Raw genomic sequence first — 19,892 nt, forward strand, 5'->3', positions numbered from 1 at the left:
CGTGCTGTCAAACCTACACTAGCAAGGAGATCGGGCTGAAACTATAGCTACAAGCTATCCAAGGATGGTACTATAGAATGTCACCTCAAGGTAGGCCTAGTGGCGTCATCTCTTGGTTAGGCCGGAAACTTATCAATCCACCCTCGTATATCAATTTTGAACACTACACCCCTGAACAATAACTTTTTCTATACTATCATTAATTTTATGGATTGGTAGTATCTATGAATATTTTCAAACCCTTATTTGTATTAATTTTATTTGTTTCGTGATGATGTTTGGACAATATTTTTGTTTCGAACTGTACCAATACAATAATAACTACCGAAAAGAAGTAAAAAAACTGCATTTCCGAAATATCAAATTATTTTCTGGTCAATTAATAAAATTTATAGCATGTTACACAATCTCTTTTTCTTTAAAAAAATCATTCAAATATTCTGTATATCTAAATATAAACTTTTCAATTTATTAAGTTAGTTGCTGCCTGTATATACATAATTGTGTAACGAATAAAAGCGTTCAAATGGGTATTATTTTCGCCTTACCGAGGAGGGGAAAACAGAATTTTCCGTCATAATAATCGGCTTACTGCAATACCCTAAACGCATTATCCTTTAGACTCATATTTATCGACTAAAGTTACAGCCAAATGAAATGAAAACGAAACAGCTAATGAATAGGTACACGACGATGTTTAAAAGTGCGAACAATAAAGTGACATATTTGCATTTTGGTTTTTATGAGATTAAACCCTTTTTATTTATTCGACCTATTAATAATCTTTGATTGTAATACTATTTAGTTCTTATTTCTAGTAAAACAGTAAACGTATATCGACACATAAACGTATTAGATAAGTGTATTAAACTAAATGTGTAGATACACGAGCTATCAAGAATTTGAAATCAAATGCAGACATCTACTATATAATATTGGAAGAAACAAAAAATAACATGGTTTTGGGATAAAGAACAGATAGAACAATAACTTTAGAATAATAATATTAATGAGTGTGCAGATAAACAATAGAAATGCACTGGAAGATATAAACAAAAGATGAAAACATTTCCATTAAGTATCGCTCATAAAAAAGCAAATCGGAATATTTGTAACGCCTTGGACATCTATAGAAATTTACTATTTATTGTACGGTATTTAAAAATTTTCCACAAGGAAATCGTGGTCTACTGCAGACGGAGAATATATAAATACTGTACGTGGAACATCTTCAATTTTACAAAGCTGAATGAAACAAAAACCTGATTGATAAAAAACATTGTTGATTATTATTAATTATTATGTTCGTAAGTCTTATTTATTGTTTGGATAAGTGAGTATTAAAGTGAAATAAATGAATAGTTGCGCAACAAGCAATTAAAATTAAATATCGATAATGGCCTGCATGAAAGAAATTCGATCTTCGGAATGGTTGAAGCAAGTTCTTTTGATGCGACTAAACAAGTATATAAATCTAACAACGCCTCGGATGAAGCATGGAAATATAGTAACTCAATTTTAACTGTTAACTGCAGTTTTGCGTAATTTATTGCTTTAGTTTAGCAAACAATAATTGAAAATCATATATTTCCTTAGGGTATAACAACTTATTCGTTTACAATGTGCGCTTAAGAACAAATGAAACAATCAATACTTCTGTAATACTAATAAATTATTATCATTGTTATGTATTCATTTGTTTTATAGGTCTATTAGATATTCTGAAAAATTTTACGTCAGGTTTTCGTATTTAATTTTGCGATCGAATACGTAAATAGTAATCAACATTTGTTTTTAAAACACCCAGTACAGTAGGCACCTGATTTAGTCGTGAAAAAGAATGCCCATAATAGCCAATAATAATTACGCTAAATTGGTTACTATCAAATTAATTTATAATGTTTCATGCGAGGTTGTTTAAAGAAAAGAAAAAGGCGACCGCTTTTAAGCCTGTCATTAAATGGATTAAATTTTAGTCCTTTTCATGAAGTTAATTTATTGGCGATTTTCGTTTAAGTGTTTATCTAGTTTGTAAATTTTAATAGCTGAAACATACGGCTGTACCATCGCAACAGTCAGGTGCTTTATTGTAAAATAAGTAAAGTCATGGAGTAATTACATAGAATTACTTGAATTAAAAAGCATCATTATACAAGAGCCTCGAGCGACTAGTCGTATGTAGGTGACCAGTAACTTATTCCTCTCAATACCAATAACCAATTTCACCAAATATGTCCATATTCACTAACTTCATTTATCTGTAATACCTAATACCATTATCTGACTTTTATATTTTTAATTTTTTTATTAACTTTATAAGCTTACCATCAACAAACCAATTTAATTAAAAAGTTTAAAAAGTTTCGCTAAAATGTTATAATAAATGTGTCACGTGCCTTTAAATATTATATACGTGTCACATAATAATCATTTATTGTAATTAATCGCGTATTTTTTTTACAATTAACAAACGATCACCTAGCCCTAATCTATGCTTATTACGGACTCTCCGTTATAACGTACATACCTTTTCCCATTTTCCTGTAACTGACTTTTAGTTCCTCTCATAAGGTTTATTTAAGTCGAATTAGTTTGTGAAACGAAAAGAAGTTATTTTAAAAGGTTTTTTTTTGTGATGTGCTCTCTTAATTGCCACGTTCAACGTACATTATGTATGTCATAGATTTATTCACAGAGAAAAAATAACGAAAATATTCGTGATATGTTAAGTTTGACAAATAATTACCGAAAAACGGTGGTCACTTTTTCTCGTCTCTCTATTTTGTAAAGATACACCGATAAACGAGATTACATAACGGTTTACGATAAATGGTTTAATGTGCATGCAACTAAAGAATTTTCAAACTATTATTACCATGGTACATGGGACTTGTATTATATATGTACACATGAAAAAAGGTAAGTGGATATCGTTGACGCATTCCGCTTTTTGCGGTCGCTTAATTTTCGTCTTTATATCCAGAACTTTTGGCTAATATATCTACGTACGAATCAGGTCAAACTAAACGGCATTTGCAAATTGCAGTAACGCCGTTGTAGTCAAAGGCCTATATGTAGACCAACTCTTTTTGGCTGAATTTAAATCTGGACAAAAAGAGTTGGTTACCATAACCTAACCTTCAAGATAAAAAACAAAAAGAAATTATCACCTAAGTTTAGGCTGCCTTAATAATACCATCTCATTACTAATGCAAAATATAAGGAACGTATAACTTATAAGGAACTAATTCGTTCAATTAATTTTGATGTGATTATTCTCATTAAATAAAATTAGATAAGTCCCTGTCCCCGTCTAACGTCTACTTTTGGTCATTCTGTTGGTGACTATTATGCTATTGCCAACAATTTTTTTTTTGTAAAGTCTATTAAAACTTATTAATCTTAGCTTAGCCTAAATGATGGTGTTTTAAATTAAATGACAGATGGCTTTCTAAGGTCCGATCCGATAATGGTTGGAGTTAACATGAAGAATGGTCGACATGGTTATTTGTCGTGGTCACATGGGTCGCCACTAATGTCTGTTTTGCACATTCAGACGAACAAGAAAGAAAAAGGAAAGAAAATGACGACCGCACAGAAATCTATCATTATACCAGTCTGTATTAACATCAAATTATGTTTAGAGTAACATATGACATTCGAGGCCAAAATTTTCGGCTTGGCCGCAACTGACAGAATTATAATAAACCACAGACCTGCTAAACCGCAAAGGCATTTGGATGAAGCATAAAAGAGATGGTGGTTCATTGTCCGTAACTGCTCCATCGCAGCTCAAAATACCAACATCAATTAGTACGTTATTAACAAAGTGGACTAAAATTTTTATTCGATCGATTAGTTGCTAAAAGCAATTAGCAATTGCATGTGACAAGAAACAGATTTTTCTTAGAATCTTCATAATCAGAATTAGATGCTTCAAATACTAAGAGAGAATTTCTCAAAAATCATAAACATCACCACGGTCTTCCTACACATTTTAAGTAGGTAAATACTTAATACCTACTAATTGTAAGTAAATACGATGAGACAGTTTTTAATAGCATGTCACATCAAAAGACAAAAATTGTGGTAGCTACCTAAATGTACAAATGTAAATATAGATATAATATTGGTTTTGGCTCTTTACAAAATAATTATTAATTAATTGTTTATCTATATTCGCAGCGGAGGGTGGAATTTAATACTTTATATATAAATTAAGTCTATTTGGGTAAACAGACAATAAAGTAAACAATTTCTGTAATAAATTAATTATGAAAAGCCGAAAAGTCTACAAAAATCCTTAAGTGGAGTCAGTACACTAGTACGGGAATAAATTATAGTACTTGTGTTAAATGATTTAAAAGCTCTTTCATTATCAAATTCATCAATTACACCATTTTCCCTAAATGCGTATTACTGATGAAATATATTCTGAGGGTTGTTCTTAAAAAGAGTGCAACTTGACTAGTGTAAATTTACGTCAAAAATTCAACATTTTCAATATGGTAAGAATTAAAAAATTACGAAAGCTGTAACTTAAATATCGACTTTGTGGTTAGAACTACAGATCAAAAATTCCATGGTATTTAATATGTACCTACCCCACTCAATTACCGTCTAAATAGGAACTAAAAATGTTAATTTCCGACTAAAAACCCTTAAAACATCTTAAAAGATTCAGTTATAGTTAAAGCACACAATTCACAATCCAATTGGCTTAAAAGCTTTCTTAACAGTTAAATTAGAATACGCTGAATTTTTCAGATTAGCTGCGACATATATAAACTTGTGTGTGTGTATATGAAGTATATAGGTACATAGCAGTCTCAACAGTCAATAAAGAAAACCACCACACGCTATATTAATTTAGTGTTGCATGTTAATGTTCAACCAAAATCGGCCAGTTGTCAACATGTCATACATATCGCGTACACGCTGACACGACGGGGTAGTTTGTCGAAAGATACAACAGTTGCTTGACATACACATACGTGTATGTAAACATATATGAGGTATTTGTATTACCTAAAATACATATAGGTACATTGTTAATTGAACGCTTTCCGTAAAGCTCTAATTCAGTTAAAAATTACAAACAAAGGGAATATCGATGCCCAAAATTTCGAGTAGAAATTATGGTGGAACTCAATTTATCTTCAAATGTTTTGTAGAGGCACCCTGTAACGACTTCACTATCAAGTGAAAATAGATATCTGATAGGTAAAAATTAGGAAACCTTAATGGAATAGAAATCATAAAACTTTATGATTAAAATATTGATCACATTTATGATAAAACTAAAACAAATCATAATGTGTGTATTTGACTCGATTTCGTTCTACTTTAACTACTGATTTTGGTCTTTCAATCACTCGAAAACAAAAACCTGAATAAATTCTAACACGTCAAATTCTACGAAGAACGAGATCATTATTTTAATCTATTTTCCTCCAAAATCTTACCGAATTAAATAAAATGAAAAAGAAACTTGTTTTTTAAGTTATTATTTTCTAGGCTCCTAACTTTTGCAGGACAGTTAAAAAATCCTTTTTTTGCATGGTTTCGTACATGAGCCTTTTCAAACAGCGACTCGAAACAAAACCTGTTTTTAGTGTAATCGCCGTTTAATAATTCAGCTAAATTACATAGCACGTTAACGATTTAGTTGTCATTTAATCAAACATTCGAAAGTCTTTGCGTGCATGTAACATAATTGCATATAGTTAACGTGGTCACAAACTCATTCCTTGCGGCCCTCGAGTGCTTCAAGTTTTTTTTGTCGCTATTGCTTCTTTTCTTTTCATTTTCTTTTTTTTTTTTTAACTTTGTTTTAAACGCGTAGACAACAACCTCTTAAACTTCAAGTCCTCTGTCGCACATTTTATAGGTAGGTACATATTTAAATAAGTGTATATGTACTACTCATCTAATAACTATATATATTGTGTATATGTTGCCTTAAATACCTGCTGTGATTAGTTCTGTAAGCAAGAATACCTTTTATAGTGAAGAAGTTGTATGTCGCTGAAATTACTATGGACTTTCAATCTTTAAAACGAGCGCAAAAAGTTGAATGCTCTCTTCTTTAATATAATGAAAAAGTTTATGGTATCAGAAAAGTAGAACAAAAACACTATACCAACAAAGAGTGCGATATCTACAGTATCTACAATAAGAATATTTATGAGAATCCGGTATCCAATTTAGCAAAAACATATTGATGCAAATTTGTTTGATTTGTTTTCTCAAAACATTTGCTAAATTATGTATTACGTAAAACAAAACCAATTGACGAAAACACAAAGACAAAGCCCCCATAACAGAAATTAATTGAATAATTATCACCTCCCAGTCCCACGGGATTCAATAAAATATTATCCACGTATAAACTATACCAATTAAGTGTCTATAATATATAGTAGTGGCGAGCTATGAACCGAACATAGAGATAGATATCAAAGAGCGATATCAACTTTTTGAATAATTTTGGCTATAAGAAAATTCGTACAAATTAGAAACTATGCATTCGATTTCAAAAATTTTTTCATCGCCAATGTTTAGGTAAATAAGTCCAATAAAGACAATCTAAAGCTCTTGTCAAAAAAATCTTTTTGAAGCTATTGGGACGTAAATAGGCGCAGCAGTACCTAATCATGTAAATTTAACACTTTTCAGTTATATATACGAGGATTTTTTTAAAACTATGCCAAACGACGTTCGGCAATGCCATAAATTACAAAAAACTTTAACGTCTACCATGTGACTATTGTATTTACGTAGAATTAAAGCAATGCAATGTTGACACTTCATTTAATGATAGTTTGTTATTTTTGTTTCGTGTTGGTCGATTTGGGATATTAAAATATAAAACAGTTAAAAGTGCATGGTTGTTACTTAAATATAATACGGAAAACTGTTTATAGCGTGTACATAAGTTAATTTAAATCTAAACGAATTTATTTTTAGGCTGGAATTTTCAACAAAATCTACTTTGTATATTTAACGAGTAAGCGTTATTTCTGCAGGTCTTTCAAGTGACAACAAAGAAATGTTTTCAAATTGTAAAATAAACTTTGCGAATTTTACAATTTCAACTACTCCGAAACTAAATACTTAATATTTATAAACATAAAAATTTAAATAAAACCGGAACTATGAAAAACGGAAAACTAATTACTTGAAAATACGTACTGAAATATGATCAAAAATATAGTCTAAAAAAATTGAATTGAAAAACTTGCACCTACGATAATTGTTTATTTCTCAGGTATTGATTAGGTAAAGGTAAAAGGAAGGTAAACAGCAGTGATTTTAGAAGTAACATTTCATAGATATATTGCCCATTAAAGTCTTTACTAATGGCAAAACGTACGTGTTTGCGCTTAATTTATTATATATCCTTCTCATTTTCAATATTCAACTATTACAAGAAATTGATTAGTTACTCTGCGTTAAAACTATAAGTGGTACCTAAGTATGATGCAAATGTACCTAGTTGTTCTTTTTATTTGTTTGTTGTCTGGCACAACCGGAATTTTATCAGATCAAGAGCACTTAATTAAGTGAGAATTATAAATTAATTAATGCGAAATCCATTATACAATTCGCCAGGCATATTTACTATATCATAAATGATATCTGATGGGCACGTAAAATTAGGTCCTGTTCTAACGACGGCGATAGTACAGGATTAACATAAAAAAATTATTTCGACTATTCAAATAATTAAGAAATGGTGCAAGTATCTTAATATTAGTTACGAATCCTGATAACTAATCCCTATGGTAATAATCAATTAGATATTCACAAAAATGTGATTCAGCTCGTCGTTGTTAATCCTGATGGATGATTTATAGAAATCACTAAACCAGGCATTATTATTAATTTATCGAAGCAATTAAATAATTTCATAATTTAATGATATGAATAAAACACATGGAACGTTCAGTTTTAAAGAATTAAATTTTGCGTATATAACGATTGGGCATTTTTAACTCTTTCTCCTTAGGAAATTAGCGAGGCGATAAAGGTACTAGTTAATGTACTCGGAACTTGTACCCGGGCTAGGTAACTTACATTTAAAGTATTCGGTATATTGGATGATGAGTTTTCCGAAGACAGTGGTAGGGCGTGTAGTCCAAAATTCATTGAAGGCCCTCCCCTTCTGTCCTGCATAGTATTGACACTGTCGTACACTAGTAACATTCGTCATAAAAACAGGTAACAGGTAGATAGGAGATTAAATTCGGGACGACGTCATTCTTTCGGCCCTTTATCATCACTACGCACAAATTATTTCACTACCACCACCAATAATAATAACGTCACTGTAGTCCGCGACCATAGCTAGCGATAATTTATTGAAAACTAAACGGCACTAAGGATAAAGGATTGGCAAGGACTTTTTTCAAGTTCATATATTCTTACGATTGGCCAATTTAGGGACCCAAGAAAGGCTGACGTTCTACATTGGCGGTATAAATGTACAATATTTTTATCTTAAGGAGCGCTACACACGCGGTTGTAACCACAACGATGGTAAGCTATGGTACTAACCAATAAGCTACCCCCACCAGGTGGCAACGGTTCGACCGCGTCCGAAGAGGATCGGTAAAAAGCGAAATTGTTTCAACGTTCATACAAGCATACGTGTGTGTGCTTGGTACCTCTCCATCTTCCTACCGCCGAACAGATAGGTTGGAGAACAGCGCTTAGGATTTCACAGCATCGCTATTAGCGAAACAGCCCTTAGCCGAACGGGACCATTTTTTGATTCACAAAATTGTACGGTAGCACACTAACTTAAGTGTCGCAGGTACCTATATTGATATTGTAAAGCGAAAGTTGGTCATACACGTATATCATTATCAGATATCTACGAATGTTTTGTAATAAGATTCGTATTTCAGTAATAAATATTAATTATTTGCCAATAATACATGCCCAGGTAGATAGTAAAAGATGACGTTATATACACGTAAAATGAGTGTAAGTAAATGTGTGTGTATGGCATGGTATTCGATCTCTTTCGGCGTTGTAAACAAGGTGCCGTGTAATGTATGCCTTCTTAATTACAGCCCACGGTAAAACTGAGTGCGAACTCCAGGCCATCGCGACTGCAAAAATAAACACGGCAAGCAGATGTGCGTACATTGACGCTAAAACACTAATTTTTCGTATGTACTTAAAATGGTGTACACGTAAAGTTTTCAGAATTGTCTACGTGTATTTTATACCTACTTACTGGGAAAGGATTTAGTCTGTACACAAAAAATACCAATTTGGCATAGGAACCAGTTTAAAAAAATGACCCTAAATTAGGATTATTGAATTGTCCAAACACGAACTTTAACTACTTATATTTAGGGAACAAGAACATAGAGTACAAACAACGAGAAGAATATTAAACACTCGCGAAACTTTCGAGAGAAATGAGCGCGAGCGAACATTCGCCAATTTCGTCTAAATCCACCCTTAAGCACGTTAGTATAATATACACTAGTAGCGAGTTGAGTGATCATCAAAAGGCGGTATTATCTTTCAAAAAGTACGATTGCGATATAGGATAATTCGTACAAATATACTCAGTCATCTCTATAGATATATAACCGTAAAAAGAGTTCGATGAGTTTAAAACAGTTTTCAGGTAAGCAGGTAATGTTTTCCGATATAGACGTAATTAAAAAAGTATATTCCACACGTTCACCAAATTATGCATTTTCGCTTCTGCGACACAAAAATAAAAATTCCGACGAAACATGTGAAATTTTTATGCTCGGAAAAAGTTTTAGCTTACCTGAATAATAGGTATTCCAAGTTTCAAATAACATTAATCGATAAATTGCCAGCAAAGTGTTTAAAAATATCATCCGTAATATTACCTCATAAATATTATTTCGGCATTTATACCTCAAGATTTAATTTATTGTGGTGTATTTTGATTTTATCTTCATATGTTAAAGAACATATAAGGTAAGTAATTTAATGGAAAAAACATAATACCGGAGCTTTCACCCATTTGCATAAAACCGCCGCTTAATACCTATTGATATATTTGAAAATATCTCAGTTTTTCATGTATAATAGTTACGTTTAAACAAGTTTAATACATATATGCGTGTGTCTATGCATAAGACACATATAAATAAAGTGGTGCGCAAACAGATTTTATGGTGGCGCTTTGAATAAAGTAGCATTGTTCCATGTTGTTCGACTATTCGAAAAGGGACATAATTCTTCCATTATTTCTGATTCTGGCGCATACGTACGAAGTTGAATGACGAAAATTGTGTAAATATAAATATGTCGAAAACAATAACGTGTGAAAAGTGCTAAAAGTAAAATGTATTGTTTTAGCAACCTTTTTGCGACATCCGATCGTTGGATATATCAGTTTCACATCTAGAAAAGGACAAAATTTGCGCTATTAAAAACAAAAAACGAAGAAAAAAGGCGCGTTATTATTCGGTATATATAGGTACCTATTTGCCGACATATATCTATTAGGCATAAATATAACCAAGTACATAATGCAGACAGGTAGATGTAACATTTCTACATATTATACACATTGTGTGTGTATTATTACATCATACACTCACACCTATATTCTATTCTAATGGCTAATCGAACTGGCTTTTGTGTCGCATTAGATATTACTTCCATTTTAACATTTGCCATATTTTGTAACACATAATACACATAGGTAACTTGCGAGTAAACAATATAAATAATAATCTATCTATGTATTATTCAAATCGTAAGTAATTATTCAAAGTACTCACCATTTCAAGCATTAATCCAATCTTGAAAAATCTTCTAACGATGTCATTTGAGTATGTTTTTTCGTGTAAAAGAATCTCGAGCGTTAATAATCTGCAAGAAAAGAAGTCACATTAAAATTTCAGTAATAAATCAAATACTTGGAAACAACATGAGTAACTTTTTAGCCTCAAATTAGTAAGATCATAGCTTATATTCGATATATTATGTAGTTACTTAAACTACGAATGGTTAGATAAGGCCCTGGTAACTGTATTAGTTTTTGTTAACCGCTGGATATACTGAATTGTATTGGCTTGACTTTTCAAAAATATCATACACATTGACCAATTTTTCTGTAATGGGTACGAAAAACGACTTAGGTTAGGACAGGTTAGGTTTACCTTATATATCTACTCAAACGAAAGAAGCATTTTTACCATGTCAGAACATTTTTTATTGGTGATAGTTAATAACGCAAAAGATTTGCCCGTAAATAACGAAGACCCGTCATTTAATCAAGCGATAGTATCGCATTCAGTAGAGTGCGTAATTTACACGGCAGGGTATTGTGCTGAATCTTTATTAAATATTCATACTGCAAGCTCAACATTCATACCTACCTATGTACATACATAGATAATTAAACGTTTCACACACACGGCAATGTCAATCTCTTTAATTGGTATCAGCCTAACTTTTTTGCAATTAACCTATGTCATAGTGAACAATTAATATTTAATCTAAATATTTGTAGTTAAAACAAATCTTATCGATTAACATACCTATGTCCATACATAAACACACCTAAATTGTTATTAGCGATAAGTGATTTAATCATTTTACTATAATTTCAAAGATGTTTTAATACACTAAAACCGAAAAAATTGTGAGTTTCTGTAGGTATAAATCATATTTGTTCACTTTATGTCACTTATGCTGAATTAATCGTAAGAATACCAACACTATATAACTTTAAAACGGCGATGTATCTACATATGTATAATTTATTGCACTGGAGCAGGTAAAATATGCAAATTTTTAAGGACAGTTTTACTCGGTCTACGAATAATAGCCTTTATTAGGTATATAGTGGACAGTTGTACTAAAACCTGAAGCAGGTAATTTTTGTAGGTGTTAGGTATATATATCTGTGCTCCTGGGTGAAATTTATACATTTACTAATTGTCCTGCTGTCCTATAAAATGTTCCCAGAAAAAGAGCATTTTTGGTAGATGACTTATTGACCTATATATATATCGACATCAATTTACAAACATCCTATTCCCATAATAAGAAATAAAAAAAGTACCTACCTAACTATTCCGAATGTAAATAACATCTAACATAGAAATATGTTGCGACCGCTCTTATCTATCGACAGACGACTTATTTGCCGAAGTTGTCATTAAATTACTAATTACATTTAATTGCATTATAAAAAGTCGGATGTGCAATACGTTATATTCATATGTGCATGCAATCTACGTATTAATTGGCCTGCGACCTAACAAGTGCCACTTGCATTACCACCAGTGCAAGTGACCCTGTTAAAGATAACGTATTTATGGACATAAATCAAATCGAGCATTGTCAATAATTATTATTACTTACCAACTAATACAAATAAACTATAAATTCTTAACTTATGACAATGCTTTTTCACAAACGCCGATCGTGTGTGTTATAACGGCAATAAAACTCGTATAATAATTACTACTCGCATACTACCTGCACATAACGCCACTTAAACGTGAAATATGTGAGGTAAAAGTACCATACAGGTTGAACAATTGGAAATTATTTTTCAAAACCCAATCTAGCGAATATATCGAAACAAATTATGCTATATATAGTGTTTATGTTATGATTCCTTATTATATTCGTCTTCTACACTCGATAGGATTCCCCAATATCAGAATTGTACATTGTAGCCTATGATTGGCAACACAATCCTGCAAATTTTTTGTAAGGAATTCTGTTATTCCAACATAATCACACTCGTAAGTTCCCTATTTTTTTTTTGAAAATGGAAATTTTTATAAATCTGATATAGGCAAATGAACTAGGTACTATTTTATTAAATTTCAATTAGGAACGAATTAGAAAGCTGTCTCATTCAGCGGAGACAAATGAAGCTTCAAGAGACACATTAACATCATCTGACTTTAGTTTAGAAACAATAGAAGTTATGAAACAAACACGTCATGTACTATACCTAATAGTTTATGTAAAAGTTTGTGTGGTGGGTTATGTAATAAAAAGTCTTTTTTTGATTAAAGTCAAGATTAACTTCAGGTGGGAAGTTTCTGAATTGATTTCATCATAATAAAATTGGCAAGACTCTGCAGTTCATACATACAGAAGCTGAATAATCCTTTAAGAACAAAAACTCCTAATAAAAATATGTGGGCGCAAGTTCAGCCTGGAAATGTAGAATCACTGACAAACTTACACATACACAAGGTAAAGTCATAAAATTTGCGTGTAAGGTTCTTATGGGTGAAAGAAAGACAAGGTTTTTAGTTAATTTGTTTCTGATGTTTGTTCTTTATGGTTTTGTTTTTCTTGTTTGTGAACTCACCGAACATTGCCAGGAACGCACTTGGTATGTATTTAGGGTGGGTAGCTAGGAGCACTCTTCTGACATATGTATATATGTATTTATATATATATATATGGCATGTAGCCTTGCGTTTGCCGTGCAATTGAGGGCGAGGGTTGAGGCGAGACACAATCCGTTAACCGTCGGTTGGACACTGAGGGGTCAAAGGTCGCTTGGACGCCGGGCGTGTCACAACGTCGCGACGGCCTACGGTCCTAAGGAAATGCGCTTGCGCAACTTGGAGACAAGGGACCGTCGCAGCAGTGACAGTTGCTTGTAGCCCCGCCTGCTTATGCGCGAGTATAATGTGCCCTCCTAATGTACTGCTACTTTTTTTTTTATTATTTCCAATTGCCCTCCACTGGCGAAAAAAAAAAATAAGTGTAGACTTGGACTTTGATCAAAGGATATAAGGGGTTACGGGAACATCCACTTACTAGACAGTCCGAAGAGGGGAGGATAGAGAGAAGGATCAGGTGAGGGATGAGATTTATGGCCACCAATTAATTTCGGGCCTTTTCTTTCAAGGATAATACCGACGACAACCCGTTGTCTTTAATGGAATCTTGACACGTACTTTTATTTATATTTGGATTATAACTTAAGCATACCCAGATACAAGAAGTATTTGAACCTATCTATAAGCAGGTATAAATAAACCTTTCAATAAAAATACTTTTTTTATAATATCGCTCGGAATCGTCACCGAAAGTTATGAAAATTTGATTAGTTACGAAATGTGAGATATTAGAATTGATTAAAAAAGCTGGGTGGAAAATAGAGGAACCTGAGGTATCAGTTATGAGGAAAGGAAAATAACCCATTGTGGTGAGTAATAAAAGATGAAGAAAGAGTGCGGGGAATGTTATTGACGTGTCTACTACACAGCTACTAGCACTTCGAGTCGGGCTGCTGGATGTTTCCCAGGGTCATTTGTCCTTTTCCAGCGCCGCGTTCGATACTCAAGCCTGTGAGAAAAGGGATCGAATACAATTCAACGGAACCTATACCGGAGATAAGTACAAGGCTCTCTCTTCTCTCAGTAGTATTATACCTGGATAGTAAGGTGGGCATATGTATGCAGATTGTGTATAGAGGCGAATGGGCAGGTGAGGTGGCAGCGCGGAGTGATTGGGTGTAATAGGCGTAACTTCAGGTGACAACCAGAGCCCGCCCAGAGCATGCGCATCGACCTGGGTGACATCCCCACCGCTCAGTGACATCGCGACAGGCGTACCCACCTGTTCTATTGGTCCCCATGCGGCCCAATGCTGTGACAACTGTTATTCTAATCTTTGGGCTATAACTTAATTTTAAGGTCCCTATTTAACTTAACAAGGCTATTATAAGATTAGGCGTTAAACAGCCTACTCAGCAAACACCGATAATTACTCCAGTTAGGGGAAGTACGCGGAATTCGGAGGGGATACAACGTAGCGTTCACAACTTACGGAAACTGAATAGCAAAGTCAACTAAACCGAAAAGTCACACAAACGGACCCACCCGATCATTTTTCTACTAATTGGGCAGTAAAATGTCCACAAGTGTACATACACAATGCTATCGTTATTTACTTTTTAAACACAATCTGTCTACCTGCTACAAAATTGTTCCAAATATGTATTAAAAAGAACAACTAGATTTATGCTACTACATGTATGCCTAATAACGGAAGCTTAAAGAGATAAGCATCTAAATATTTTTTTGCGGTTAGTAATAAATTGTCGGTAAGCACTTTCTGAAAATGAGTGGGTAGATAGCAGGTAGAAACAAATAGGTATTATTATCCATGTTGAATTTCACAATTTACCTATTGAGTTGTTAGTATTAGTTTTTTATTGAGCAAATGTTAATGTGTTACCTTAAAAAAAAAAAGAAACAAGGGTAGGTACCTATTAATTATTGTAGATAATGTTCCTCATTAACACTTTGTGTAGACATCATTCCTATACGCGAGCACCCTGTAGGAAAATACGCTATCGCCGATAACTAATCACTTCAAACGAGGCATGACGGTCAGTCGTTAGCCGCTTAAGATAAAATAGATATATACATATTATTTATTTGTTTTTTTTCGTTTTGAAAGCATTTTTATTAAGTAAGTATTTGATAATACTTATGTAGATCTTAATTAAAATTGTTGATTTTTGTTTTGTTAATTTTACGTATGGGGTGTTTTTTTTTGATAAGCGCGAGAGCATGCGCGGCAGTGTGCGCGAATCAAAACCAGTGAAAACACGTCGTTGTTAATCGCGCGGCAGTCGAACTACCACTGAACATTGTCGTGGTGTCACAAAGGCGTGCGTGCTTTCACCGAGTTACCGCGCACATGTTCCTAACATACAACGGCATTCGCTACTTTATCAGAAATTTCTCACGATTGTGGAAATTGACAACATAAAACTTTCCATCTTCATGCCATCACATCAGATTAACGAATTTTCATGTCGCTTTTCTCACTCCCAATTGGTAGGTATCTCACTAATAAATTTCTAGTGTGATAAAAAGGGTAAAAGCAATTTGCAGCTTTTGAGGAGTGTTTTACGCTTTGTTCAAAAGATTTTGGGGGTTCGGTTTGGTTCGGTAAGTTTTCAGAGGCAGGCGATATTTTCAGATCGACGTGTGGCAGAAAAATTAAATATATTCCCCACACGTTCACCAAAATATGCATTTTCGCTTCTGGGAAATAAAAAGACGTAATGCCGATAAAAAGAAGTATCTATACTTCCCATATGTTTAGCTGAACCTTTATATAAAGTATATGTCTCTCCCGGAAAAGGGTTTTTTAAAAGTTTATTACCTGAAGTTCAACTATCTAGAATAAAAAAGATAAAAGAAAACATACCGAAGACCATTAAAAAGAGCGTACAGCTGCGTACCTGCAATCTACCTGCACTAACTTAGTATTTACCTGGAATTGTAAAATAAAATAAATCATAATTCACGACTCCAATGTAGCAGGTAGAAAAACCGATGATCGAATTGTCACCAACTCTTTTAACAGGTCTTACTAATCGCATTAGTCCAATTAGGTAAATTTATCTATGTATGTTAGAAAATAATATAAATATTATTCCAGAAAAAGTTGAGTGATACTCTACAAAGGTGGTGTTATTATTTTTGTCTTGAAACAACGCCTTAATATTTCCTTAATTTAATATAAGTATCCTACACTCTAGTTAGTTGATATGTTTATATTTTACAATAATAACACGCTAATCTGAGAATCAATTAACGCGATCTCGACTACCTGGGCCCACCAGGTACTAATTCGCCCTTCTTGTTTGTTTCCGTTACCTTTTCATAAATAATTATGAGGCGACAATTCAGTTCAGCCCAAATAACATTTTTTTCACCCTGTAAGGATTAACTAAACATGAATCTGAAGATGCCGCTGGATATGTGCAATTTGTTATAAAATTGGTATCTATTACTCACATGAATTATTCAATTTGAATGACAAAGTTGTAGCTGAGCGTATTAGCCTTCGGCTGATGATTGACAAGAAAGATTCGATNTATTTCTCAGGTATTGATTAGGTAAAGGTAAAAGGAAGGTAAACAGCAGTGATTTTAGAAGTAACATTTCATAGATATATTGCCCATTAAAGTCTTTACTAATGGCAAAACGTACGTGTTTGCGCTTAATTTATTATATATCCTTCTCATTTTCAATATTCAACTATTACAAGAAATTGATTAGTTACTCTGCGTTAAAACTATAAGTGGTACCTAAGTATGATGCAAATGTACCTAGTTGTTCTTTTTATTTGTTTGTTGTCTGGCACAACCGGAATTTTATCAGATCAAGAGCACTTAATTAAGTGAGAATTATAAATTAATTAATGCGAAATCCATTATACAATTCGCCAGGCATATTTACTATATCATAAATGATATCTGATGGGCACGTAAAATTAGGTCCTGTTCTAACGACGGCGATAGTACAGGATTAACATAAAAAAATTATTTCGACTATTCAAATAATTAAGAAATGGTGCAAGTATCTTAATATTAGTTACGAATCCTGATAACTAATCCCTATGGTAATAATCAATTAGATATTCACAAAAATGTGATTCAGCTCGTCGTTGTTAATCCTGATGGATGATTTATAGAAATCACTAAACCAGGCATTATTATTAATTTATCGAAGCAATTAAATAATTTCATAATTTAATGATATGAATAAAACACATGGAACGTTCAGTTTTAAAGAATTAAATTTTGCGTATATAACGATTGGGCATTTTTAACTCTTTCTCCTTAGGAAATTAGCGAGGCGATAAAGGTACTAGTTAATGTACTCGGAACTTGTACCCGGGCTAGGTAACTTACATTTAAAGTATTCGGTATATTGGATGATGAGTTTTCCGAAGACAGTGGTAGGGCGTGTAGTCCAAAATTCATTGAAGGCCCTCCCCTTCTGTCCTGCATAGTATTGACACTGTCGTACACTAGTAACATTCGTCATAAAAACAGGTAACAGGTAGATAGGAGATTAAATTCGGGACGACGTCATTCTTTCGGCCCTTTATCATCACTACGCACAAATTATTTCACTACCACCACCAATAATAATAACGTCACTGTAGTCCGCGACCATAGCTAGCGATAATTTATTGAAAACTAAACGGCACTAAGGATAAAGGATTGGCAAGGACTTTTTTCAAGTTCATATATTCTTACGATTGGCCAATTTAGGGACCCAAGAAAGGCTGACGTTCTACATTGGCGGTATAAATGTACAATATTTTTATCTTAAGGAGCGCTACACACGCGGTTGTAACCACAACGATGGTAAGCTATGGTACTAACCAATAAGCTACCCCCACCAGGTGGCAACGGTTCGACCGCGTCCGAAGAGGATCGGTAAAAAGCGAAATTGTTTCAACGTTCATACAAGCATACGTGTGTGTGCTTGGTACCTCTCCATCTTCCTACCGCCGAACAGATAGGTTGGAGAACAGCGCTTAGGATTTCACAGCATCGCTATTAGCGAAACAGCCCTTAGCCGAACGGGACCATTTTTTGATTCACAAAATTGTACGGTAGCACACTAACTTAAGTGTCGCAGGTACCTATATTGATATTGTAAAGCGAAAGTTGGTCATACACGTATATCATTATCAGATATCTACGAATGTTTTGTAATAAGATTCGTATTTCAGTAATAAATATTAATTATTTGCCAATAATACATGCCCAGGTAGATAGTAAAAGATGACGTTATATACACGTAAAATGAGTGTAAGTAAATGTGTGTGTATGGCATGGTATTCGATCTCTTTCGGCGTTGTAAACAAGGTGCCGTGTAATGTATGCCTTCTTAATTACAGCCCACGGTAAAACTGAGTGCGAACTCCAGGCCATCGCGACTGCAAAAATAAACACGGCAAGCAGATGTGCGTACATTGACGCTAAAACACTAATTTTTCGTATGTACTTAAAATGGTGTACACGTAAAGTTTTCAGAATTGTCTACGTGTATTTTATACCTACTTACTGGGAAAGGATTTAGTCTGTACACAAAAAATACCAATTTGGCATAGGAACCAGTTTAAAAAAATGACCCTAAATTAGGATTATTGAATTGTCCAAACACGAACTTTAACTACTTATATTTAGGGAACAAGAACATAGAGTACAAACAACGAGAAGAATATTAAACACTCGCGAAACTTTCGAGAGAAATGAGCGCGAGCGAACATTCGCCAATTTCGTCTAAATCCACCCTTAAGCACGTTAGTATAATATACACTAGTAGCGAGTTGAGTGATCATCAAAAGGCGGTATTATCTTTCAAAAAGTACGATTGCGATATAGGATAATTCGTACAAATATACTCAGTCATCTCTATAGATATATAACCGTAAAAAGAGTTCGATGAGTTTAAAACAGTTTTCAGGTAAGCAGGTAATGTTTTCCGATATAGACGTAATTAAAAAAGTATATTCCACACGTTCACCAAATTATGCATTTTCGCTTCTGCGACACAAAAATAAAAATTCCGACGAAACATGTGAAATTTTTATGCTCGGAAAAAGTTTTAGCTTACCTGAATAATAGGTATTCCAAGTTTCAAATAACATTAATCGATAAATTGCCAGCAAAGTGTTTAAAAATATCATCCGTAATATTACCTCATAAATATTATTTCGGCATTTATACCTCAAGATTTAATTTATTGTGGTGTATTTTGATTTTATCTTCATATGTTAAAGAACATATAAGGTAAGTAATTTAATGGAAAAAACATAATACCGGAGCTTTCACCCATTTGCATAAAACCGCCGCTTAATACCTATTGATATATTTGAAAATATCTCAGTTTTTCATGTATAATAGTTACGTTTAAACAAGTTTAATACATATATGCGTGTGTCTATGCATAAGACACATATAAATAAAGTGGTGCGCAAACAGATTTTATGGTGGCGCTTTGAATAAAGTAGCATTGTTCCATGTTGTTCGACTATTCGAAAAGGGACATAATTCTTCCATTATTTCTGATTCTGGCGCA

General features: G+C 33.3%; 1 protein-coding gene across 3 annotated transcripts in view; it reads right to left on the bottom strand.

Moving 5' to 3' along the window:
* The window catches only part of LOC108740544 (zinc finger protein basonuclin-2), a 120,198-nt gene extending 104,592 nt beyond the window's left edge, over window positions 1-15,606 (bottom strand). For 2 of the 3 annotated variants that reach the window (XM_025981612.1, XM_025981611.1), the window contains exon 1: window positions 8,080-8,498. In XM_025981612.1, coding sequence (XP_025837397.1) covers window positions 8,080-8,208 — 129 coding nt within the window. In that variant the 5' untranslated portion in view covers window positions 8,209-8,498. Of the gene's footprint in view, window positions 1-8,079; window positions 8,499-10,787; window positions 10,879-15,262 lie in introns of those variants that run through there. The other variant, XM_025981613.1, reaches the window with a different exon arrangement.
* Between the last annotated feature and the right edge of the window lie 4,286 nt (window positions 15,607-19,892).

The sequence above is a fragment of the Agrilus planipennis genome, unplaced genomic scaffold, assembly GCF_000699045.2.
Source record: "Agrilus planipennis isolate EAB-ADULT unplaced genomic scaffold, Apla_2.0 scaffold179, whole genome shotgun sequence".
Classification (NCBI taxonomy): Eukaryota; Metazoa; Arthropoda; class Insecta; order Coleoptera; family Buprestidae; genus Agrilus; species Agrilus planipennis.